An 18,568-nucleotide genomic window follows, 5' to 3' on the forward strand; every position below is an offset into this window, starting at 1 on the left:
CACTCTGATGTCATGGCGGCCGGGGGGGGGGTGTGTGTGTATGTTCTCCGAGGTTATTGTCCGTTGAGTTGTTGTGATTCGTGTCCAATTTTCACTTCTATTCTCGGAACACCGTGGAGAAATGTTTTGTGCCCCCCCCCCCCCCGACGACGCCGTTACATCAAAGTTGAGCCGGCTGTTGTCGGGTCTGATTGTATGGGTTGGGTTGTGTGACCTGGGTTGAGTTACGTGGTTGGTTACCCCGCTCCAGATGTATCACTGACCTCGGCACCGGGTCTCCTCCTGAGTTCAGCGGGCTGTTGTTGCAACTGGAAAAACATGTCCCACCTAACCTCTCTCCACCCCCCTCCTCCACCATCTCTCCCCACCCCTCCTCCACCATCTCTCTCCACCCCCTCCTCCACCCCACCATCTCTCCCCACCCCCTCCTCCACCATCTCTCCTCCACCCCCCTCCTCCACCATCTCTCTCCACCCCCCTCCTCCACCATCTCTCCCCACCCCCTCCTGCACCATCTCTCCCCACCCCTCCTCCACCATCTCTCTCCACCCCCTCCTGCACCATCTCTCTCCACCCCCTCCTCCACCATCTCCCCCCCCCTTCCAGGCCTGCGCCCCTCTCTACTCCTGGCGATCTAATAAGGACATCCCCCTGTCTGACGCTACAGGAACCTGCTACCTCTCGGTCCATAACTTCACCAAATTTGTGGAGTACGCCCCCTGCCGCACAGGTGGGTACCAGCACTCACCACTGAACATGTCTCGAGATCAGTATTGGGGGGTAACTCGTTACAAAAGTACATGTCATATATTACTTTTAGCAGTAACTCAGTAATATAACTTATTACCAATAGGATGTCAGTAATATTATACCACTTACTTTGTCAAGTAACACAAGTTTCAAATTGAGTTACTTAAAAAAAAATCAAACCACATATTTAAATAAAGATACACTCATTTCCTAATCAAATTGTGTGTTTTTATGCAAATAACCACTATAGATGACAATAACAAAAGAAAAGTTTTAGAATTTTGGATTGTCTACACTGACTTCAAGACGGTTGAAATTATTTTTCGGGATGGTTCCGGGGCGGCGATGTCATTCTGCTACTGCAGTTATTTTGCTGAAAGTAATATAAAAGTAGTGTAATAAGTAACGAGTTACTCTACACAGACAGTAGTATTGTAAAGTAACTTATTACTTTCAAGTGAAAGTAACTAGTAATATGTAGTATATTACATTTTGAAAGCAACTTGCCCGACACTGCTGGAGATCGATGTTCCCACCCACCTTAACATGACAGCTGTCCTCTGCTGAGAGGAGATAAGGGCTCAATTGTGCTTCAAGACAGAGGAGATGGATATAGTATCAGGTAACAGACAGAGGAGATGGATATAGTATCAGGTAACAGACAGAGGAGATGGATATAGTATCAGGTAACAGACAGAGGAGATGGATATAGTATCAGGTAACAGACAGGAGATGGATATAGTATCAGGTAACAGAGGCTAACAGCTTCCAGAGACTATATACGACCTATAGAAACACACCTAAGCCCTCTGTGTGGTCATCAATCATCTTACTCCATGGAGACCCAGCCAGTCCCTGCTTGATTTCATTATTAAAGGAACAGCTCACCCTAAAATCCAAAATACATATATTCCCTCTCACCTGTAATGCTATTTATCCATCTATATCGTTTTGTGTTAGTTGCCTGAGTTTTGGAGATATCGGACATAGAGATGTTTGCCTTCTCTTGAATACAATGGAACTGGATGGTACTCGGCTTGTGGTGCTCGAAGCACCCAAAAAATCCATTTGATAAACTCAACAGCAATGTCTCTTTCCAGATATCATGACCCGGTTACTCAAGGTAACGCACAGATCTTGTTGTGTGCAGTTTCATGTAGGAACTATTTTCTTTTGCAGTCTCATGTAGGACCGAACTAGCTAGCAGCTAGCGGGTGTAGTTCGGTCAAAAGAAAATAGTTCCTCCATGAAACTGCTCACAACAAGGTCTGTGGATTATCTTGACTTACTGGATCATGAAAAGAAAACCGCAAAGATCTTATCAGCTGGGGGACCCTGAAGCAAAATCTTGTGGGTCCGTGGGCTAATTTGTGTCAGTTTAGGGGTCCTTGACGTGAAAAAGTTTGAGAACCACTTTAGCCTGTCTAGAATCATAGCTTATCTGTTACCTTAACAGGATATTGAACAGTTTTTAAGATGTTTATGAATAACACAAATGATACATGAAGTACTTCCTGTCTGTGTTTCAGAGGTGAATGGGGAGTCTGGACAGGGGTACTGTCAGGGAGGATTCAGCGCTGACTTCACAAAGGTATCAACTCGTTTTTCGTGAAGCCCCACAGGTGTCTGTCATCATGTGTTTTATGTTTTCAAGCCTACTAATGCAAAGCATTGATCTTTCAGAATGGCAAAGTGGTTTTGGGAGGTCCAGGCAGCTACTACTGGCAAGGTACAATGAATCATCTGAACCTCTGTCACAAGCCTCATTCACCTTTGAAGACCACCATGGTTTTTCTAAGTGTATCTTCTGTCTTCACTCCAGGCCAGGTGATCTCTGCAGCCAAGGAGGAGATCATCAAAGCTTATTACCCAGGCTATTTCTTTCAGTTTGTGGAGGGCCAGAAAGAGACCAGACAGGTGGAGGCCACCTCTGACGACAGCTATCGAGGTAAGAGCGGCTGACTGAAACTGTTATAATAAAATGCACATTAGCACGTTTCTTCTATGTTTACCTGTGCTAAGCTAAGGCTAACATCTGTACTCTCATGCTGCCTGCAGGCTACTCTGTTGCAGTTGGGGAATTCAGTGGTGATGAGGAGGAAGGTAAGACCATCAATAATAGGTTATACAGCTACAATGCTAGGTGTGGTGTTCATGGAATAAAATGACACACACACACACCCACATGCATGCACACACACACACACACACACACACACACACACACACACACACACACACACACACACACACACACACACACACACACACACACAGAGTTGCAGGCTGTTTTGACCTGTATGATATGTTCCCTCTTAAATCTTTGCTCCTTCTCTCTGTGCTCCTCTCAGATTTTGTGGCTGGCGTTCCAAAAGGACAACGGCAGCTTTATGGTCTGGTAAGAAGACTCCATCATTCCTCTGATTTTGCAGAGAGGTAGTGAGAGGACTGGGCTTTGCACTGCTGGGACTAATAGAGAGCCAAAGTGAACGTCACTTCCTGCTTCAGCCACTGTACCAGAGATTTTCATCCGCCATTTATTTTCCCATAGACATTTGGTAAAATGCTTATACAAATAGTTTTACTTGGTCAAACCAAACGGTTCAGATATATTTAGAAACAGGAGAGATCGCATAACATTTCGCTCAGACCAAAACGTAAAAAAGTGGCAGATTTTTTCTATGTTGTGTTTTTAAGTTTGGGTCCAGGTGAAATGTTCTATGGTCTCTCCCGATTCTAAATATATCTGAACCGTTTGGTTTGACCAAGTAAAACTATTCTCATAAGCATTTGACCAAATGTCTATGGGAAAATAAATGGCGGATGAAAATCTCTGGTACAGTGCTGAAGCAGGAAGTGACGTTCACTTTGCCTCTCTATACAGCAGGAAAAAGAAAGAAATAAAACAGCCCTAGCGATATATGTCACAGTCGGATTTATTTTCTTTATTATTTCTTAGTGAATACCATAACAGAAATGATGCTTATGTTAGAGTATATCCCGAAACATTCACCATATGCGGCTGCTGTGTTGCAGGTGTCCATACTGAACGGCACTAACCTGGACTCCATGATGGACTTGACTGGTGAACAGGTGAGTCTCCCCGTCATCTACACAAGAAGCCCCGCCCCCATTATCTATAGAAAGCCCCGCCCCCATCAACTACAGAAAGCCCCGCCCCCTCCGAGCACCGGTCGCGCTGTGTTTCCACTGCTCGGGTCCTCATCTCATGAGAGTTCTTAATTTGTCGAGTCGCTGTAAAGCAGGAATAATTTCCGTGACGATGTTCTCTTTAGCAGTCAGGCTCTTTCGTGGTTTGCTGGTAAAGCCCAATTATTGCGGGGAAAGTGCAGGGGCAATTTGTCCAAATGGTTCTGGGAATAGTTGGGAGCGCGGAGCCACTGAGGTGCTTTTAACAGCGCTGATTGGCTCAGCTGAACAAATACAAACCCGGGGGTGAATTTGCTTACACTCGGGAGTCTGGCCTATTCAGCCCGCTTCTGCGCGCTCTGTGCTCCAGACCCGGGTTCAGGACCGGATCACGCTGGAAATCAAACAGAGCTGCAACACACACACACGGCACCAGATGAAGTCCATCGAGTGCGAAAAGGCTTCAAGGCTTCACGGCGCTTTCACGAAAATCTCTGTTAATTCAAGCAATGAATCAGACTTATTATCAGCATGTGTGAGTTTTACAGTAGCGTGACTGTTTTGTATTTAAGAATAAACCAAATCTTGATGACTTTGGATGTGGAGATGTTCACTGATCACAGTCGTGGAAACAGGAGTAACACTGGTGTTTTCACAGATGGGGTCGTATTTTGGCTATGCTGTGGCGACGACTGACATTAACAATGATGGGTGAGTAGTATGAGGCAGGTCTCTCTTCTTGTCTCTCTCCTTGTCTCTCTCTGAGTCGCTCTTATCTCATTTCAATACCTCAGAGATGATGTATTCTTGTAGGCCAAATCAGCTAGTCATGCACTTCCTGGTTCCCTCGTCTAGGAGTCAATGGGATTTTTGTATGGGGATTTCGGTTAAATGCCTCAAATAATGTCTGTGGTTAACAAAGTTTTAAGAAACGGCGAACTTCGTGTTCAGCAAGATCATCTTCACAAATGAGGACCACTTTTATTACTTTTGAAGCATTTTCTGAAAATCACAATTTAAAAAAAAATCACATTTACGCTTTGAAAATCATAAAAGTGGTCCTCATTTGTGAAGATGATCTTGTTGAACAGTGAACACAAAGTTCAGTTTCATAAACTTTTATTAACCACAAACCTCATTTGAAGCATTTCACCAAAATCCACATGCAGAAATCCCATTGCCTTTGAGACGAGGGAACCCGGAAGTGCTAACATCCAGGTCCTTCCAGACTCATTCCTCTCTAGTAGCCGGACAGTATCTAGATCGGATCCGACCATCTTCCCGTCCTCTCTGCAGGTTGGTGGACCTGCTGGTGGGGGCGCCCATGTTCATGGTGCGCGGCTCCGACGGCCGCCTGGAAGAGGTGGGCCGGGTCTACGTCTACCTCCAGCGTGGCCCCCTGAACCTGGAGCCCCACCTACCTCACCTGACAGGCACTCAGGTGTACGGGAGATTTGGCAGCACCATTGCACCACTGGGAGATCTCAACCAGGACGGCTTCAATGGTGAGAACGGGAATTGTTGTAGGAGTATAACTAGGAGGTATGAGGAGAAAGATAAATGGTTTGTCTCTTTGTCTTGGCTCCTACATCGTTCCTGTATGAAGACTAAATGTTCACGGTCCACAGACTGGAGTTTTAATACAAACATCAATCAGAGACAGAACTGCTCTGGAGAAATAATGTAATTTCCCCCCCACTGGAATCATTGTAAAGGTTTTAACTCAACCAATGAGATTCTTTCTGCTCCCAGAAGAACTCTGCTTCTGAGAAATGTTTGTAGAACTAAAAGTCGAACCTTCTAACGGTCTCTCTCTCACCAAAGAACCGTTTTTGTTTCACGATAATCAGGGAGATGTGCTAACTGTCTTCTTCTCTTCTGCAGATGTGGCCATCAGCTGTCCGTTTGGAGGGGACGACCGACAGGGACAGGTCTACATCTATAACGGAAACTCAGGAGGACTGGGGGACAAGCCGTCTCAGGTGATCACTGGCCAGTGGGCCTCTGGGACCATTCCTGCCAGCTTTGGATTTGCTCTTCGAGGTGCCGATGACCTGGACATGAACGGATACCCAGGTGAGTGCTGATAGAAGTAAGCATCTAACAACCCTCAGTATCTGCTTTTAGTGTCCACTATCTAATTCTGTTCTATTTATGTCCTCAGATCTTATTGTCGGTGCCTTTGGTGTCGACAAGGCAATACTTTATAGGTATGTTGTTTTTGAATTCCATTGTTTCCATATTTGTTGCTCTGCTACGTTGTAGCAGCTATAAAATACACGTTTTGTTGCTCTGCTACATTGTAGCAGCTATACAATACACGTTTTGTTGCTCTGCTACATTGTAGCAGCTATATGATACACGTGGAAATATCAACTTTCTCTGATCGCGGTCCTTTCTGTTGCCCACAGATCGCGTCCAATAGTCAACACCAGCGCCTCGTTGACAGTCTACCCCACCATGATCAACCCCGAGGAGAAACACTGCATCGTCACCAACGGCAACAGCAGCATGCCTGTTTCCTGGTGAGCATTTTAAGCCTGGCTAAACTAGCCTCTCTCTCCTCCAGGAAGACGGGCTTCCCTGTTTTCTCACACAGATAAGCACGGATCTACCCTAACAGGAAGCTGCGATAAGGAATATATCCTTCCCATCGACAGTCACGGTATTCATATTCTCTGAGTACCCCGGCTCTTATCGGGCTGACCTCTTTTCAAAACGGCGTCGTAGCGTGCTGTTTCTGCAAAAGAACGCGCTGAATAACGCCATTGTGAAGCGCGTCTCGGCCTCCTCGAGCTGTGTGCATGGTATTCATTTCCAGCAGCGACAGGCAGAGGAAACAGGGCTGCTGGCCGCTCGCTGCTCCACATGGTTGACACCGTGCTCATGTCTCTGCTTCTCTCCAGATTCCAGATCCATAAAGGAAACTCTTGTATACACACATGTGTCTTGATTACGCTCCGTTGCCCTGGCGATGAGGACTTGTTGGAGGAGGGGGGAGGGACCAATTGGATTTTTTTTTTTTTGCCATTGCCTTTGAATGAGATATTGTTTGGTGCTGGAACACAGCTGGGAAACATCAGGACACGTAGACTCCCGTGAGCGTGTGCAGTGTGCACACACTCAGACACAGTGAGTGTGTGTGCACACTCACTGTGTCTGAGTGTGTGCACACTACACACACTCACTGTGTCTGAGTGTGTGCACACTGCACACGCTCACTGTGTCTGAGTGTGTGCACACTACTGCACACACTCACTGTGTCTGAGTGTGTGCACACTAAGTTAAGTTAAGTTAAGTTAAGTTATTCTTTATTTATCCCCTTGCACACTGCTGCACACGCTCACTGTGTCTGAGTGTGTGCACACTACTGCACACGCTCACTGTGTCTGAGTGTGTGCAGTGTGCACACGCCCACTGTGTCTGAGTGTGTGCACGCTGCACACGCCCACTGTGTCTGAGTGTGAACACACTACTACACATGCTCACTGTGTCTGAGTGTGTGCACACTGCTGCACATGCTCACTGTGTCTGAGTGTGTGCACACTACTGCACACGCTCACTGTGTCTGAGTGTGTGTGCACACTACTGCACACGCTCACTGTGTCTGAGTGTGTGTGCACACTACTGCACACGCTCACTGTGTCTGAGTGTGTGTGCACACTACTGCACACGCTCACTGTGTCTGAGTGTGTGTGCACACTACTGCACACGCTCACTGTGTCTGAGTGTGTGTGCACACTACTGCACACGCTCACTGTGTCTGAGTGTGTGTGCACACTACTGCACACGCTCACTGTGTCTGAGTGTGTGCAGTGTGCACACACTCAGACACAGATGCAGGAGCGTACACACATCTAGTTCTTACTAAAGAAGCCTTGTACTCGCTGTCTTTTTCCTTCTCCTCTTTCACTCCTCTTCCCTTTCCTTCCTTTCCCCTCCAAGACCTTCTTTCCCTTTTTCTTCCCTCTCTTCTTCTTCTTCTTCTTCTTCTTCTTCTTCTTCTTCTTCTTCTTCTTCTTCTTCTTCTTCTTCTTCTTCTTCTTCTTCTTCTTCTTCTTCTTCGCTCGGTGCTTCCAGTGTGGCTTTACTACTAAAGGCTTTGGGGGCTTTGGGGGGGTTGCTGACTCTTGGACAGGGGGGCTGCAGCGTGTTGTGTGGCTGATGTCATGGGAGAGAGCGCTACAGACGCCCGCTGTCGACTGGTCAGCCGGCGAAACACGAGACTCTGCTCAATTTCACCCTTCTTAAGTCTCATTCCACGGTGTGTGGGGGGGCCGGGGGGGCCGGGGGGGGGGGAGGACGGTGGTAGACACAACCATTTATCAGCTTGACTGGTGAGAGCAGACAGAGCAGTCGAGATACCAGAGTGTGTTTCTCCAAAACAGTTGACATTTTTCGCATGTTATTGTGTTGTATTTGGTTGTAATATGCGAGGCTTGTAAAGAGCTCATGCTGACAGCAGCCATTGAGAAACGCCATCTTGGCCCAGGAGGAGAGAGGACACGTGAGACGATAAGTGAGACAGACTGAGTGGGGTGTCTTTATGTGTCTCTGGTGTGTGTGTGTGTGTGTGTGTGTGTACTTACTGAACACTGACTCTCTGCCCTGGAGACATATGCTTCCCTCATTATGTCCTCTTGTCCCCTTCTGTCCAAACACAGTGTCAACCTGATTTTCTGCATCTCCGCCGATGGGAAGTACCTACCAGACGATCTTGGTGAGCCAACTTCTCCACATCTGCACTGTGTTACATGCAGGGGAAAACTGTCAAATAGCCACAGTATTAACAGTCATAATGTAGGTTAAAGTGCTTTGGCAAGTGACAACAGAGGGAAAGCAGTGCGTCAAATATCGGCTATGATCCAGCTTTAACCCATTGATACCTGATGCAGCATTTACGTGTATATCCCTCATTTGTGTGCGTATCCCTTTAAGGCCGCGGTCTTAAAGGGATACACACACAAATGCTGCATCAGGTATCAATGGGTTAATAACTATCCCTCCTTTTCTTCTCATATCCATTCCCTATCAACCACTTAGTGATGATCTCTAATGACTCCTTCCTCTATATACGAGTGTTCTCTGCAGTGTTTCCCCCTAGAAACATTTTTCAGGCCTGGAGGGATTTCTAAATGTACCCCGACCGCAACGGTGGGGGCCCTCGCTGGCGACGCTAAACTTTTAGATAACCTGTTCGCATCTAAGTTCGCAATGGCATCCCAAGTATCATCATACTATTATGGGATGCGATGCGAACAGTTGTATTATGGGATGTGCGTTTCCCAGCAGAACGTTTGGAATGTTTACATTTTGGAACAGCGCCGCACGCTGGCACGATGCTCCTAAAAGCAAAATGCTTATTGTTTTGAATGATTTGGCATCTTCTATTACTGTCAACACCAGTATTGTTGTATTGTGAATAATATGCCATAAAGGTTTATTGAAATTTTGGGCTGAGCAGGATTTTTTTTTTTTTTTTTTTTCATTTCCTCTTCTGGCCTGGCGGGGGCGTCGTTGGCATGGCGGGCCCACCAGGCCTGTAGAATGGTAGGGGAACACTGGTTCTCCGATATGCCTACCATTATATTTCAGTTACATTGACTTCATTGTCCGTGTGCTTGAGAGTATTTATGCTCTTTTTTTTCAACCTGTCATTACGCGACGCAAGAACATTCATCACAGCCAATGAATGCTCATTTGTGTGTGTGTGTGTGTGTGTGTGTGCGCGCGTGTGTGTGTGTGTGTGTGTGTGTGTGTGTGTGTGTGTGTGCGTGTGTCTGTGCGTGTGTGTGTGTCTGTGTGTGTGTGTGTGTGTGTGTGTGTGTGTGTGTGTGCGTGTGTCTGTGTGTGTGTGTGTGTGGGTGCGTGTGTCTGTGTCTGTGCGTGTGTGTGTGTGTGTGTGTGTGTGTGTGTGTTATGTGTTCCAGACTTCCAGGTGGAGGTGCAGCTGGACAGTCACAAGCACAAGCAGAAAGGTGCAGTGAAGAGGGCCTTGTTCCAGGATTCCCACCAGGCCTCGCTGCAGAAGAGCGTGAGGCTGCACCACGGCGCCGAAGTGTGTCACAGCACCAGGATCTACCTAAGAGTACGCCTTGCTTTTCATCGTCCACTATGATTAACCTCTATAATGATGACGATCACTCGTCCTGTGGTGAATAAGCCCAAGATATGGAGAGATGAAGGAGTAATATTATTATTTGACGTCAAGATGAGAACTAATGTCCTCGGGGACGTCCTTTAAAAAACCATCATGTTTGGACAACAAGAAGCCTAATGAATGGATCTTTTGTGTTGTGTTGCAGGATGAGAAGGAGTTCAGGGACAAGCTCTCCTCCATCTATGTTGCCTTGAACTTCAGCCTGGATCCAAACGCTGCAGCTGACTCCCACGGCCTGCGGCCCATCCTCAACTACCAGACAACACACATCATTGAGCAGAAGGTACTTTTTTTCAATTTTTTATAGAACAATATACAAGACAAACAGGCTCAGACACGGGTGCTACCAGGCCAGCTGCATAAAATGCCCATGTGTTCACAAGAGATGGGATGGGATCCCATGTAAGGGGTCCATGAGATACCAGACGGGAGAGCCATCCATCAGCCCCAACCTCAGTCACCTGTCATTCTTAACCTCGTCAAAGTAGGCCAAAAAAAGGGTCCCAGATAGTTGAGAACCTTCTAAGCGAGTTGGTTCTCAGGGACCTGAGTCTCTTCATCTGTACAACAGAGATCATGTCCATCAGCCACACCTGAAAAGAAGGCGAAGAGGAGGACTTCCATTCCTTCAGAATAAGTCTTTTTGGCGACAGTTGTCCCCAGTGTCAGAGATTGTTGCACAGCTGTAGGGAAGTCCAGAGAGGACTCCGAGCAGCCGAAGATGGCGAGTTCTGCCTCCGGCTGTAGGGTTATTTTGTAGGCCTTAAGAGTACCAGTCAAATACCCTGGCCCAGAATCCTGTTCATGAAGGGCAGAACCAGAAGGCATGAGATAGTGTGTGGAGCACTTTTAGACTCTGTCCCCCTCTGAGCTGATGGTTAAGTCAGTATCAGCCACCTTGAGTAGATGTTTTGCCTGAAGGCCTAAACATGGTCGTCCGTCAGAGCCTCGCCCCGCCCTCCCCGTGTGACGGCGGGTGGAGCGCCGTCCTACGGGGAGGGGCCGCCGTCGGCTGACGGGGGCTGCTCGAAAATGTGACTTCACGGCGACGATACGTGCGTGACGACAGCTGCAGGAGAGTTGTGATTGGCCGTTGCCTTGGCTCTTCGTCGTAAAGTCGCCTTTCAAAGCATGATGTTAGATTATAACGAACTAGTTGTGTGGCTTAGCCTTCCCAAATGGTGAGGGTCATTTTTTTGAATTTAATACATAGAATTGGGAACGTTACATTCAATTTCATTCAGACTGCCTGGCACACAATCTCCGCCATTTTCACACGGAGCTTCCACAGGAGGAGGGGGGTGGGAGGAGGGAGGGTGTAGTGGCGTCCCAGCATGTAGGGCTCGCTGGCGCCGCCAGACGGCGAGACGGCTCCAATTCGAGGCGGACGGACGACCATGTTTAGGCCTTTACCGTCAAGCAGCCAGACTCTCTGCAGCAGCCTCCTGGTGAAAGAGCGAGGAGTTCTGCTCTGCTGGGACCGGGTCCAGAGTGTCTGGAAAGCCGTTTTCAATAGAACAATGTGAGGCATGTGTGTGTATAGCCCAGCGCCGAGTGTTTCACGGCCCCGGCAGGAACAGCTCTCGGTCCTGTCTTTGGCTGTGTGTGTAACGCTTCATAGGTGTCTCGTTGCAGCAGAGCAGAGCTGCACACACAGACACACAGAAGGTTATGTATGTATGTCTGGGTGGGGCTAACCCTAACCCAGCCAGGCCGTTTTGCCCATCTGGTTGAGATTTATCGTCTTTATGCCAGCGCGGAGGAGGGGCTGCGTTCAGCTGTGCCACAGTGTGCAACGCCATATGTGCGCTCAGCAACTGGATCGGAGCACTTTCTTGGACTGGAGAACGGCATTGAGCAGCATAGTTTGATCTCCCCCCCTCGCGCGTCTCCCCCCTCTCCGCTCTCTCTCTCTCTCTCTGTTTCTCTCTCTCTCTCTGTTTCTCTCTCTCTCTCTCTCTGTCCTTGTGTGTTTCTCTCTCTTCTTCCTGTTGGATCAGGACTGAACTCTGTCATTGATGTCTCTCCCCCTGGATATCAAAGCTATTGAGGCTCTAACAGATGTGGTCTATTTGCTGAAGCGAGGCCTTGAGTCACTGAAGCTAAAATATCAGCTTTAGCAGCTTTTTTTCCCCCCCAAACATCCGAACGGGGCAAACCCTCCTCCGTGTGTGTGTGTGTGTGTGTGTGTGTGTGTGTGTGTGTGTGTGTGTGTGTGTGTGTGTGTGTGTGTGTGTGTGTGTGTGTGTGTGTGTGTGTGTGTGTGTGTGTGTGTGTGTGTGTGTGTGTGTGTGTGTGTGTGTGTGTGTGTGTGTGTGTGTGTGTAAAATGGGAGTGGGAGCAGTGTAAACCTGCCAACATATTTCATGAATCTGTCCCGTCGGCCGTGTGTGAATGTGAACGCGTGTGTGTAAACAGAGCCGGGGGTGAGTATCATGCTACCGCAGCCTTGGCCCTGATCAGACAGACAGACACATGAAGTATTGATTTCTCTGACAATGTGTGGCAGGCCTGGTAATGTTCCATCAGCCTCAGCTGAAGTTCTCACACTGTTCTTCTTCAGGCGTGTGAAGCTGAAGTTCTCACACTGTTCTTCAGGCGTGTGAAGCTGAAGTTCTCACACTGTTCTTCTTCAGGCGTGTGAAGCTGAAGTTCTCACACTGTTCTTCTTCAGGCGTGTGAAGCTGAAGTTCTCACACTGTTCTTCTTCAGGCGTGTGAAGCTGAAGTTCTCACACTGTTCTTCAGGTGTGTGAAGCTGAAGTTCTCACACTGTTCTTCAGGTGTGTGAAGCTGAAGTTCTCACACTGTTCTTCTTCAGGCGTGTGAAGCTGAAGTTCTCACACTGTTCTTCTTCAGGTGTGTGAAGCTGAAGTTCTCACACTGTTCTTCAGGTGTGTGAAGCTGAAGTTCTCACACTGTTCTTCTTCAGGTGTGTGAAGCTGAAGTTCTCACACTGTTCTTCAGGTGTGTGAAGCTGAAGTTCTCACACTGTTCTTCAGGCGTGTGAAGCTGAAGTTCTCACACTGTTCTTCTTCAGGCGTGTGAAGCTGAAGTTCTCACACTGTTCTTCTTCAGGTGTGTGAAGCTGAAGTTCTCACACTGTTCTTCAGGTGTGTGAAGCTGAAGTTCTCACACTGTTCTTCTTCAGGTGTGTGAAGCTGAAGTTCTCACACTGTTCTTCAGGCGTGTGAAGCTGAAGTTCTCACACTGTTCTTCAGGCGTGTGAAGCTGAAGTTCTCACACTGTTCTTCTTCAGGCGTGTGAAGCTGAAGTTCTCACACTGTTCTTCTTCAGGCGTGTGAAGCTGAAGTTCTCACACTGTTCTTCTTCAGGTGTGTGAAGCTGAAGTTCTCACACTGTTCTTCAGGCGTGTGAAGCTGAAGTTCTCACACTGTTCTTCTTCAGGCGTGTGAAGCTGAAGTTCTCACACTGTTCTTCTTCAGGCGTGTGAAGCTGAAGTTCTCACACTGTTCTTCTTCAGGCGTGTGAAGCTGAAGTTCTCACACTGTTCTTCAGGTGTGTGAAGCTGAAGTTCTCACACTGTTCTTCAGGTGTGTGAAGCTGAAGTTCTCACACTGTTCTTCTTCAGGCGTGTGAAGCTGAAGTTCTCACACTGTTCTTCTTCAGGTGTGTGAAGCTGAAGTTCTCACACTGTTCTTCAGGTGTGTGAAGCTGAAGTTCTCACACTGTTCTTCTTCAGGTGTGTGAAGCTGAAGTTCTCACACTGTTCTTCTTCAGGCGTGTGAAGCTGAAGTTCTCACACTGTTCTTCTTCAGGCAGGTGTGTGAAGCTGAAGTTCTCACACTGTTCTTCAGGTGTGTGAAGCTGAAGTTCTCACACTGTTCTTCAGGTGTGTGAAGCTGAAGTTCTCACACTGTTCTTCTTCAGGCGTGTGAAGCTGAAGTTCTCATACTGTTCTTCTTCAGGCAGGTGTGTGAAGCTGAAGTTCTCACACTGTTCTTCTTCAGGCAGGTGTGTGAAGCTGAAGTTCTCACACTGTTCTTCAGGTGTGTGAAGCTGAAGTTCTCACACTGTTCTTCAGGTGTGTGAAGCTGAAGTTCTCACACTGTTCTTCAGGCGTGTGAAGCTGAAGTTCTCATACTGTTCTTCTTCAGGTGTGTGAAGCTGAAGTTCTCACACTGTTCTTCTTCAGGTGTGTGAAGCTGAAGTTCTCACACTGTTCTTCTTCAGGCAGGTGTGTGAAGCTGAAGTTCTCACACTGTTCTTCAGGTGTGTGAAGCTGAAGTTCTCACACTGTTCTTCAGGTGTGTGAAGCTGAAGTTCTCACACTGTTCTTCTTCAGGCGTGTGAAGCTGAAGTTCTCACACTGTTCTTCTTCAGGTGTGTGAAGCTGAAGTTCTCACACTGTTCTTCAGGTGTGTGAAGCTGAAGTTCTCACACTGTTCTTCTTCAGGCGTGTGAAGCTGAAGTTCTCACACTGTTCTTCTTCAGGTGTGTGAAGCTGAAGTTCTCACACTGTTCTTCTTCAGGTGTGTGAAGCTGAAGTTCTCACACTGTTCTTCAGGCGTGTGAAGCTGAAGTTCTCACACTGTTCTTCTTCAGGTGTGTGAAGCTGAAGTTCTCACACTGTTCTTCAGGTGTGTGAAGCTGAAGTTCTCACACTGTTCTTCTTCAGGCGTGTGAAGCTGAAGTTCTCACACTGTTCTTCAGGCGTGTGAAGCTGAAGTTCTCACACTGTTCTTCAGGCGTGTGAAGCTGAAGTTCTCACACTGTTCTTCAGGCGTGTGAAGCTGAAGTTCTCATACTGTTCTTCTTCAGGCGTGTGAAGCTGAAGTTCTCACACTGTTCTTCTTCAGGCGTGTGAAGCTGAAGTTCTCACACTGTTCTTCAGGCGTGTGAAGCTGAAGTTCTCACACTGTTCTTCAGGCGTGTGAAGCTGAAGTTCTCATACTGTTCTTCAGCTGAAGTTCTCACACTGTTCTTCAGCTGAAGTTCTCACACTGTTCTTCTTCAGGCGTGTGAAGCTGAAGTTCTCACACTGTTCTTCAGGCGTGTGAAGCTGAAGTTCTCACACTGTTCTTCAGCTGAAGTTCTCACACTGTTCTTCTTCAGGCGTGTGAAGCTGAAGTTCTCACACTGTTCTTCAGGCGTGTGAAGCTGAAGTTCTCACACTGTTCTTCAGCTGAAGTTCTCACACTGTTCTTCTTCAGGCGTGTGAGTGAGAGTGAGAGATGATGGGCTGATGTGTTCTTCTTGTGCTCCTCTCATCGTAACACATCACACATGTTCTACTGCGAGAGAGCTTTCGTGACATTATGACGGATGTGTTAATTGCCGTAGTCGTCGGGAACGTTTCTTCAGATCTCACGTTGCAACCTCGTCTTCTTCATGAATGGGAGACTTTAATAACGTTTACATGCCGTCATGGGGGAAACTCCCAGTTGTCACCTTTTTTAAGAAGTTGGAAATGGCTTCTTCGAGTTGTGCTTCAATGCCCTCGTTGTTCTGGAAATAAGAACATCTCGCCACATGTGAGTAGGACTTTGATTAAAGGACTCGGCTCGTTTGAAGGAGATGTTTGATTGCACATGTCATGTGACGCTCGCCCTCAATAATACATCACATGCTGTCTGCTGCCAGTTGTGTTTGTTGTTGTTGTTGTTGTTGTTGTTGTTGAAGCAGCAGGGTGGGCGATGAGGCCTACAGACCCCGGGTTCCTCTGCCCTACATACTGTCGTAGGGCTACGTGCGCTAGTAGCGAGCGCATGTGGCCGAGTTAGCATGCGCGGTTACCACGGTGTCCATAATTAGAGCCCGCGAGATGTCGTAATGACAAGGGGGGCGCTTGGCCTCTCTCTAATCTCCTCCTCCGTTTTCTATTTATTATCATCATCGTCATCGGCGGCAGCAGCATCATCATCATCACACCATGTCACAACAAATCACAGCGGGAAGCAATTTACCTCAATCCACATGGGCTTTCCCTGGCACCGCCCCGCCACACGTCCAGCGGTCATGATCCTCCACACACCCCAGCTGTATCTTCTCTCCTCCTTTCTTCTCCTCCTTCACCCTCCCTCCCTCCTCTTCCTCCTCTTCCTCGCCTCTCCAGAACAAGAGAGATCCTATGTCTCACTAAGTGCTCTTATCCCTTAGGCTCCTCCCTCCCTCGTAGGATCAGGCCGCTGTGGTCGGCTGGGTGGCGCAGCGTGTGGCGAGCGTGCGGTGCGCCACACGCTCGACCACACGCTGCTGTGATGTGGAACGTTGGGCGAGAGCCGGGTGCTGGCAGTGCCTCCTCGTGCTCTGCTGCTCCCCTGCAGGAGTATCTCCTCTGGCTTCCTCTGGTACACTGTACTCTCTCTCTCTCTCCCTCTCTCTCTCACTCTCTCTCTCTCTCTCTCTCTCTCTCTCTCTCTCTCCACCGTCTTACAGACAGAGAGCGTTTGTGTGCGCCCGGGGGGGGGGATCGGGGTCAGGCAGGGGAACCTGTCATCGTCCGTTTCTCCCCGTGAGCGAGAAGATAGGTATTAACGGCATAGCTGCAGCGTTAGCTATCTGACGAGCAGGGTGATGACACCTTGTAAATAAGGGGGACTGGGGGGGGGGGGGGGGATGGACTGCTGCGGTCCAGGTGTGACGGTGCGCCTGGCGGGTGGAGGAGGTGGAGGTGGAATGTATTAGTCACTACACCACATGTCTCATCTTGCTACACTTTCTGCTTTACAATGACGTGTGATTTACCGTGCATCTAATTCAATTCATGGTGTTTTCAGACAGAACCCAACGATAAAGCAAGGAACCGTGTCACGACTCTGTGCTCTGCTAGCAGTCCCTTAAAAAAGTGTTTTATGTCCCCCCCCCCCTCCTATGTGCATCTTCCCAGGCTCAGATTCTCCTGGACTGTGGAGAGGACAACATCTGCGTTCCGGACTTGAAGCTGGCAGTCCATGGGTGAGTGGATCCCATAGAGATCCCACAGCGTAACACTGTAGATCTCAGGAGATACACGAGGATGCTGTGTGGATTAAGCGTGATGATGAACTGCTGAACACACGTTGAACTCTTCACCTCCTCTATGCAAATGGGGGGGAAACTCGGTGTTAAGTGCATCGATACAGCTGTTTGTGTCGCTGCTCGGCTCTGTTTACTTTAGCATACCAGGCCCGTTCTGTTAATAGCCACAATGCTGCGCTACCGACCGCACCGGAGTAGCGGGGGAGATAGCGTCCTCTCAAAACAGGAAGTGGCTCTACAGGTGCTGTGATTGGCTGACAAACTGTTGGGTGGGGGGGTGGGGGATGCGGGGACAGGAGAGATGAAAGAGATCAGTTTGGAAAGTATGGGAGCTGCAGCGTGCCAAAGAGCCCCAACCTCGCCTACTCGTGAAGCGGTGCCGCGTGAGGAGCAGCTTTGATTGAAGAAATCTGTTAGCATTTTCCTCAAAAATAACAACCCTCCCCAATACTCCCCTCTCTGCTCTGTCATTTTGATTTCACATCTCTATATTTATCTAGCCTCCATCTTCCCCCCCCCCCCCCCCCCCCCCCCCCCCCCCCCCCAATATATAGCTTCTCCATCACATGATGGGCTAACCTGCTGTGAGGTTCCTATTAGTGTCCAGTCCCATCCAAGACAGTGCAGCTCTATCTAAATTGAGCTGGAAGAAAGTGTGATTGCTCGTGCAATTGAAATAATGGCTTGACTTTTTCGCAGTAGTGTATCATGTCAACTTAATGGTTAATACGTTTAGAGGAGGTTAACAGGTCCGCCATGATTTAGCGCCATTTGAGCGAGAAGTATCCATCATTCCGGCAGTGTTATTCCTGCTGTCACACTGCCAAGGTACATAACCTGTGAGACCAAGACGCCCCCTCGGGAAGCTTCTGGGGTGTTTTCAGATTTTCTTTTTAGCCCTGTTGTTTGTTTGCTTAAAAAAAAAAAAAAGTGCGATGCCGTGCGTTAGAATCCCGCTCGGCTCGGCTCTCTGGGCCAAACAGAGGATCAGCGCTGGAAATCTGCTCTCTCCGTTTTGCTCGTCCTGCCTGGGCTTTACGAGAGCGCGCGGTAATTAAAAGCGTCTGTGTGGCCCTGCATATATGGAATGTCTCATTGTTCAGAGCTGGGGAGGGGTTAGGGGAGGGGAGGGGAGGGGCATGGGCAGGGGAGAGAGGGGAGGGGCTAGGAGAGAGGGGAGGGGGGAGGGGGGAGGTGTTTTACAGCCCAGCAGTGGGTTGCACCAGCTGTGCGTAAGTTGGAACGTAAGCTAGTTTGAACGTAAAGTCTCACTAAGTCCGAGTTTACGCACTACTAAAAATATTTGGGTTGCACCAAGTGAAATAGTTACAACGTAGGCATAAGTTAGAACTTAAAATTTACACCTACATCTTACTAGGTGTAAAGTCCTCCGTAAAATAGCAGTTGGCACGAATTGCATTGGCACCGTGGCGCATCGTTGTTTTGCGTCGGTAACGTGTTCTCCGTGATAAATGATTACACCCTTTGATATTTATGACTCACGATTTTGTTTCCCACAAGCTGCAGC

General features: G+C 48.3%; 1 protein-coding gene across 1 annotated transcript in view; it reads left to right on the top strand.

The window, feature by feature from the left end:
- Window positions 1-18,568, top strand: part of itga5 (integrin, alpha 5 (fibronectin receptor, alpha polypeptide)) — a gene marked incomplete at its 5' end in the record, with an annotated part of 60,621 nt that overhangs the window by 29,341 nt on the left and 12,712 nt on the right. Inside the window, 16 exons of the mRNA XM_083656473.1 lie at window positions 607-730; window positions 2,280-2,341; window positions 2,434-2,479; window positions 2,573-2,698; window positions 2,809-2,853; window positions 3,102-3,148; window positions 3,787-3,843; window positions 4,559-4,611; window positions 5,197-5,405; window positions 5,785-5,976; window positions 6,065-6,110; window positions 6,312-6,425; window positions 8,565-8,620; window positions 9,831-9,988; window positions 10,206-10,343; window positions 16,910-16,977. Of these exons, the coding sequence (XP_083512599.1) occupies window positions 607-730; window positions 2,280-2,341; window positions 2,434-2,479; window positions 2,573-2,698; window positions 2,809-2,853; window positions 3,102-3,148; window positions 3,787-3,843; window positions 4,559-4,611; window positions 5,197-5,405; window positions 5,785-5,976; window positions 6,065-6,110; window positions 6,312-6,425; window positions 8,565-8,620; window positions 9,831-9,988; window positions 10,206-10,343; window positions 16,910-16,977 (1,541 nt within the window). The remainder of the gene's footprint in view (window positions 1-606; window positions 731-2,279; window positions 2,342-2,433; window positions 2,480-2,572; window positions 2,699-2,808; window positions 2,854-3,101; window positions 3,149-3,786; window positions 3,844-4,558; window positions 4,612-5,196; window positions 5,406-5,784; window positions 5,977-6,064; window positions 6,111-6,311; window positions 6,426-8,564; window positions 8,621-9,830; window positions 9,989-10,205; window positions 10,344-16,909; window positions 16,978-18,568) is intronic.

Source organism: Poromitra crassiceps (assembly GCF_964638095.1).
Source record: "Poromitra crassiceps genome assembly, chromosome: 20".
Classification (NCBI taxonomy): Eukaryota; Metazoa; Chordata; class Actinopteri; order Beryciformes; family Melamphaidae; genus Poromitra; species Poromitra crassiceps.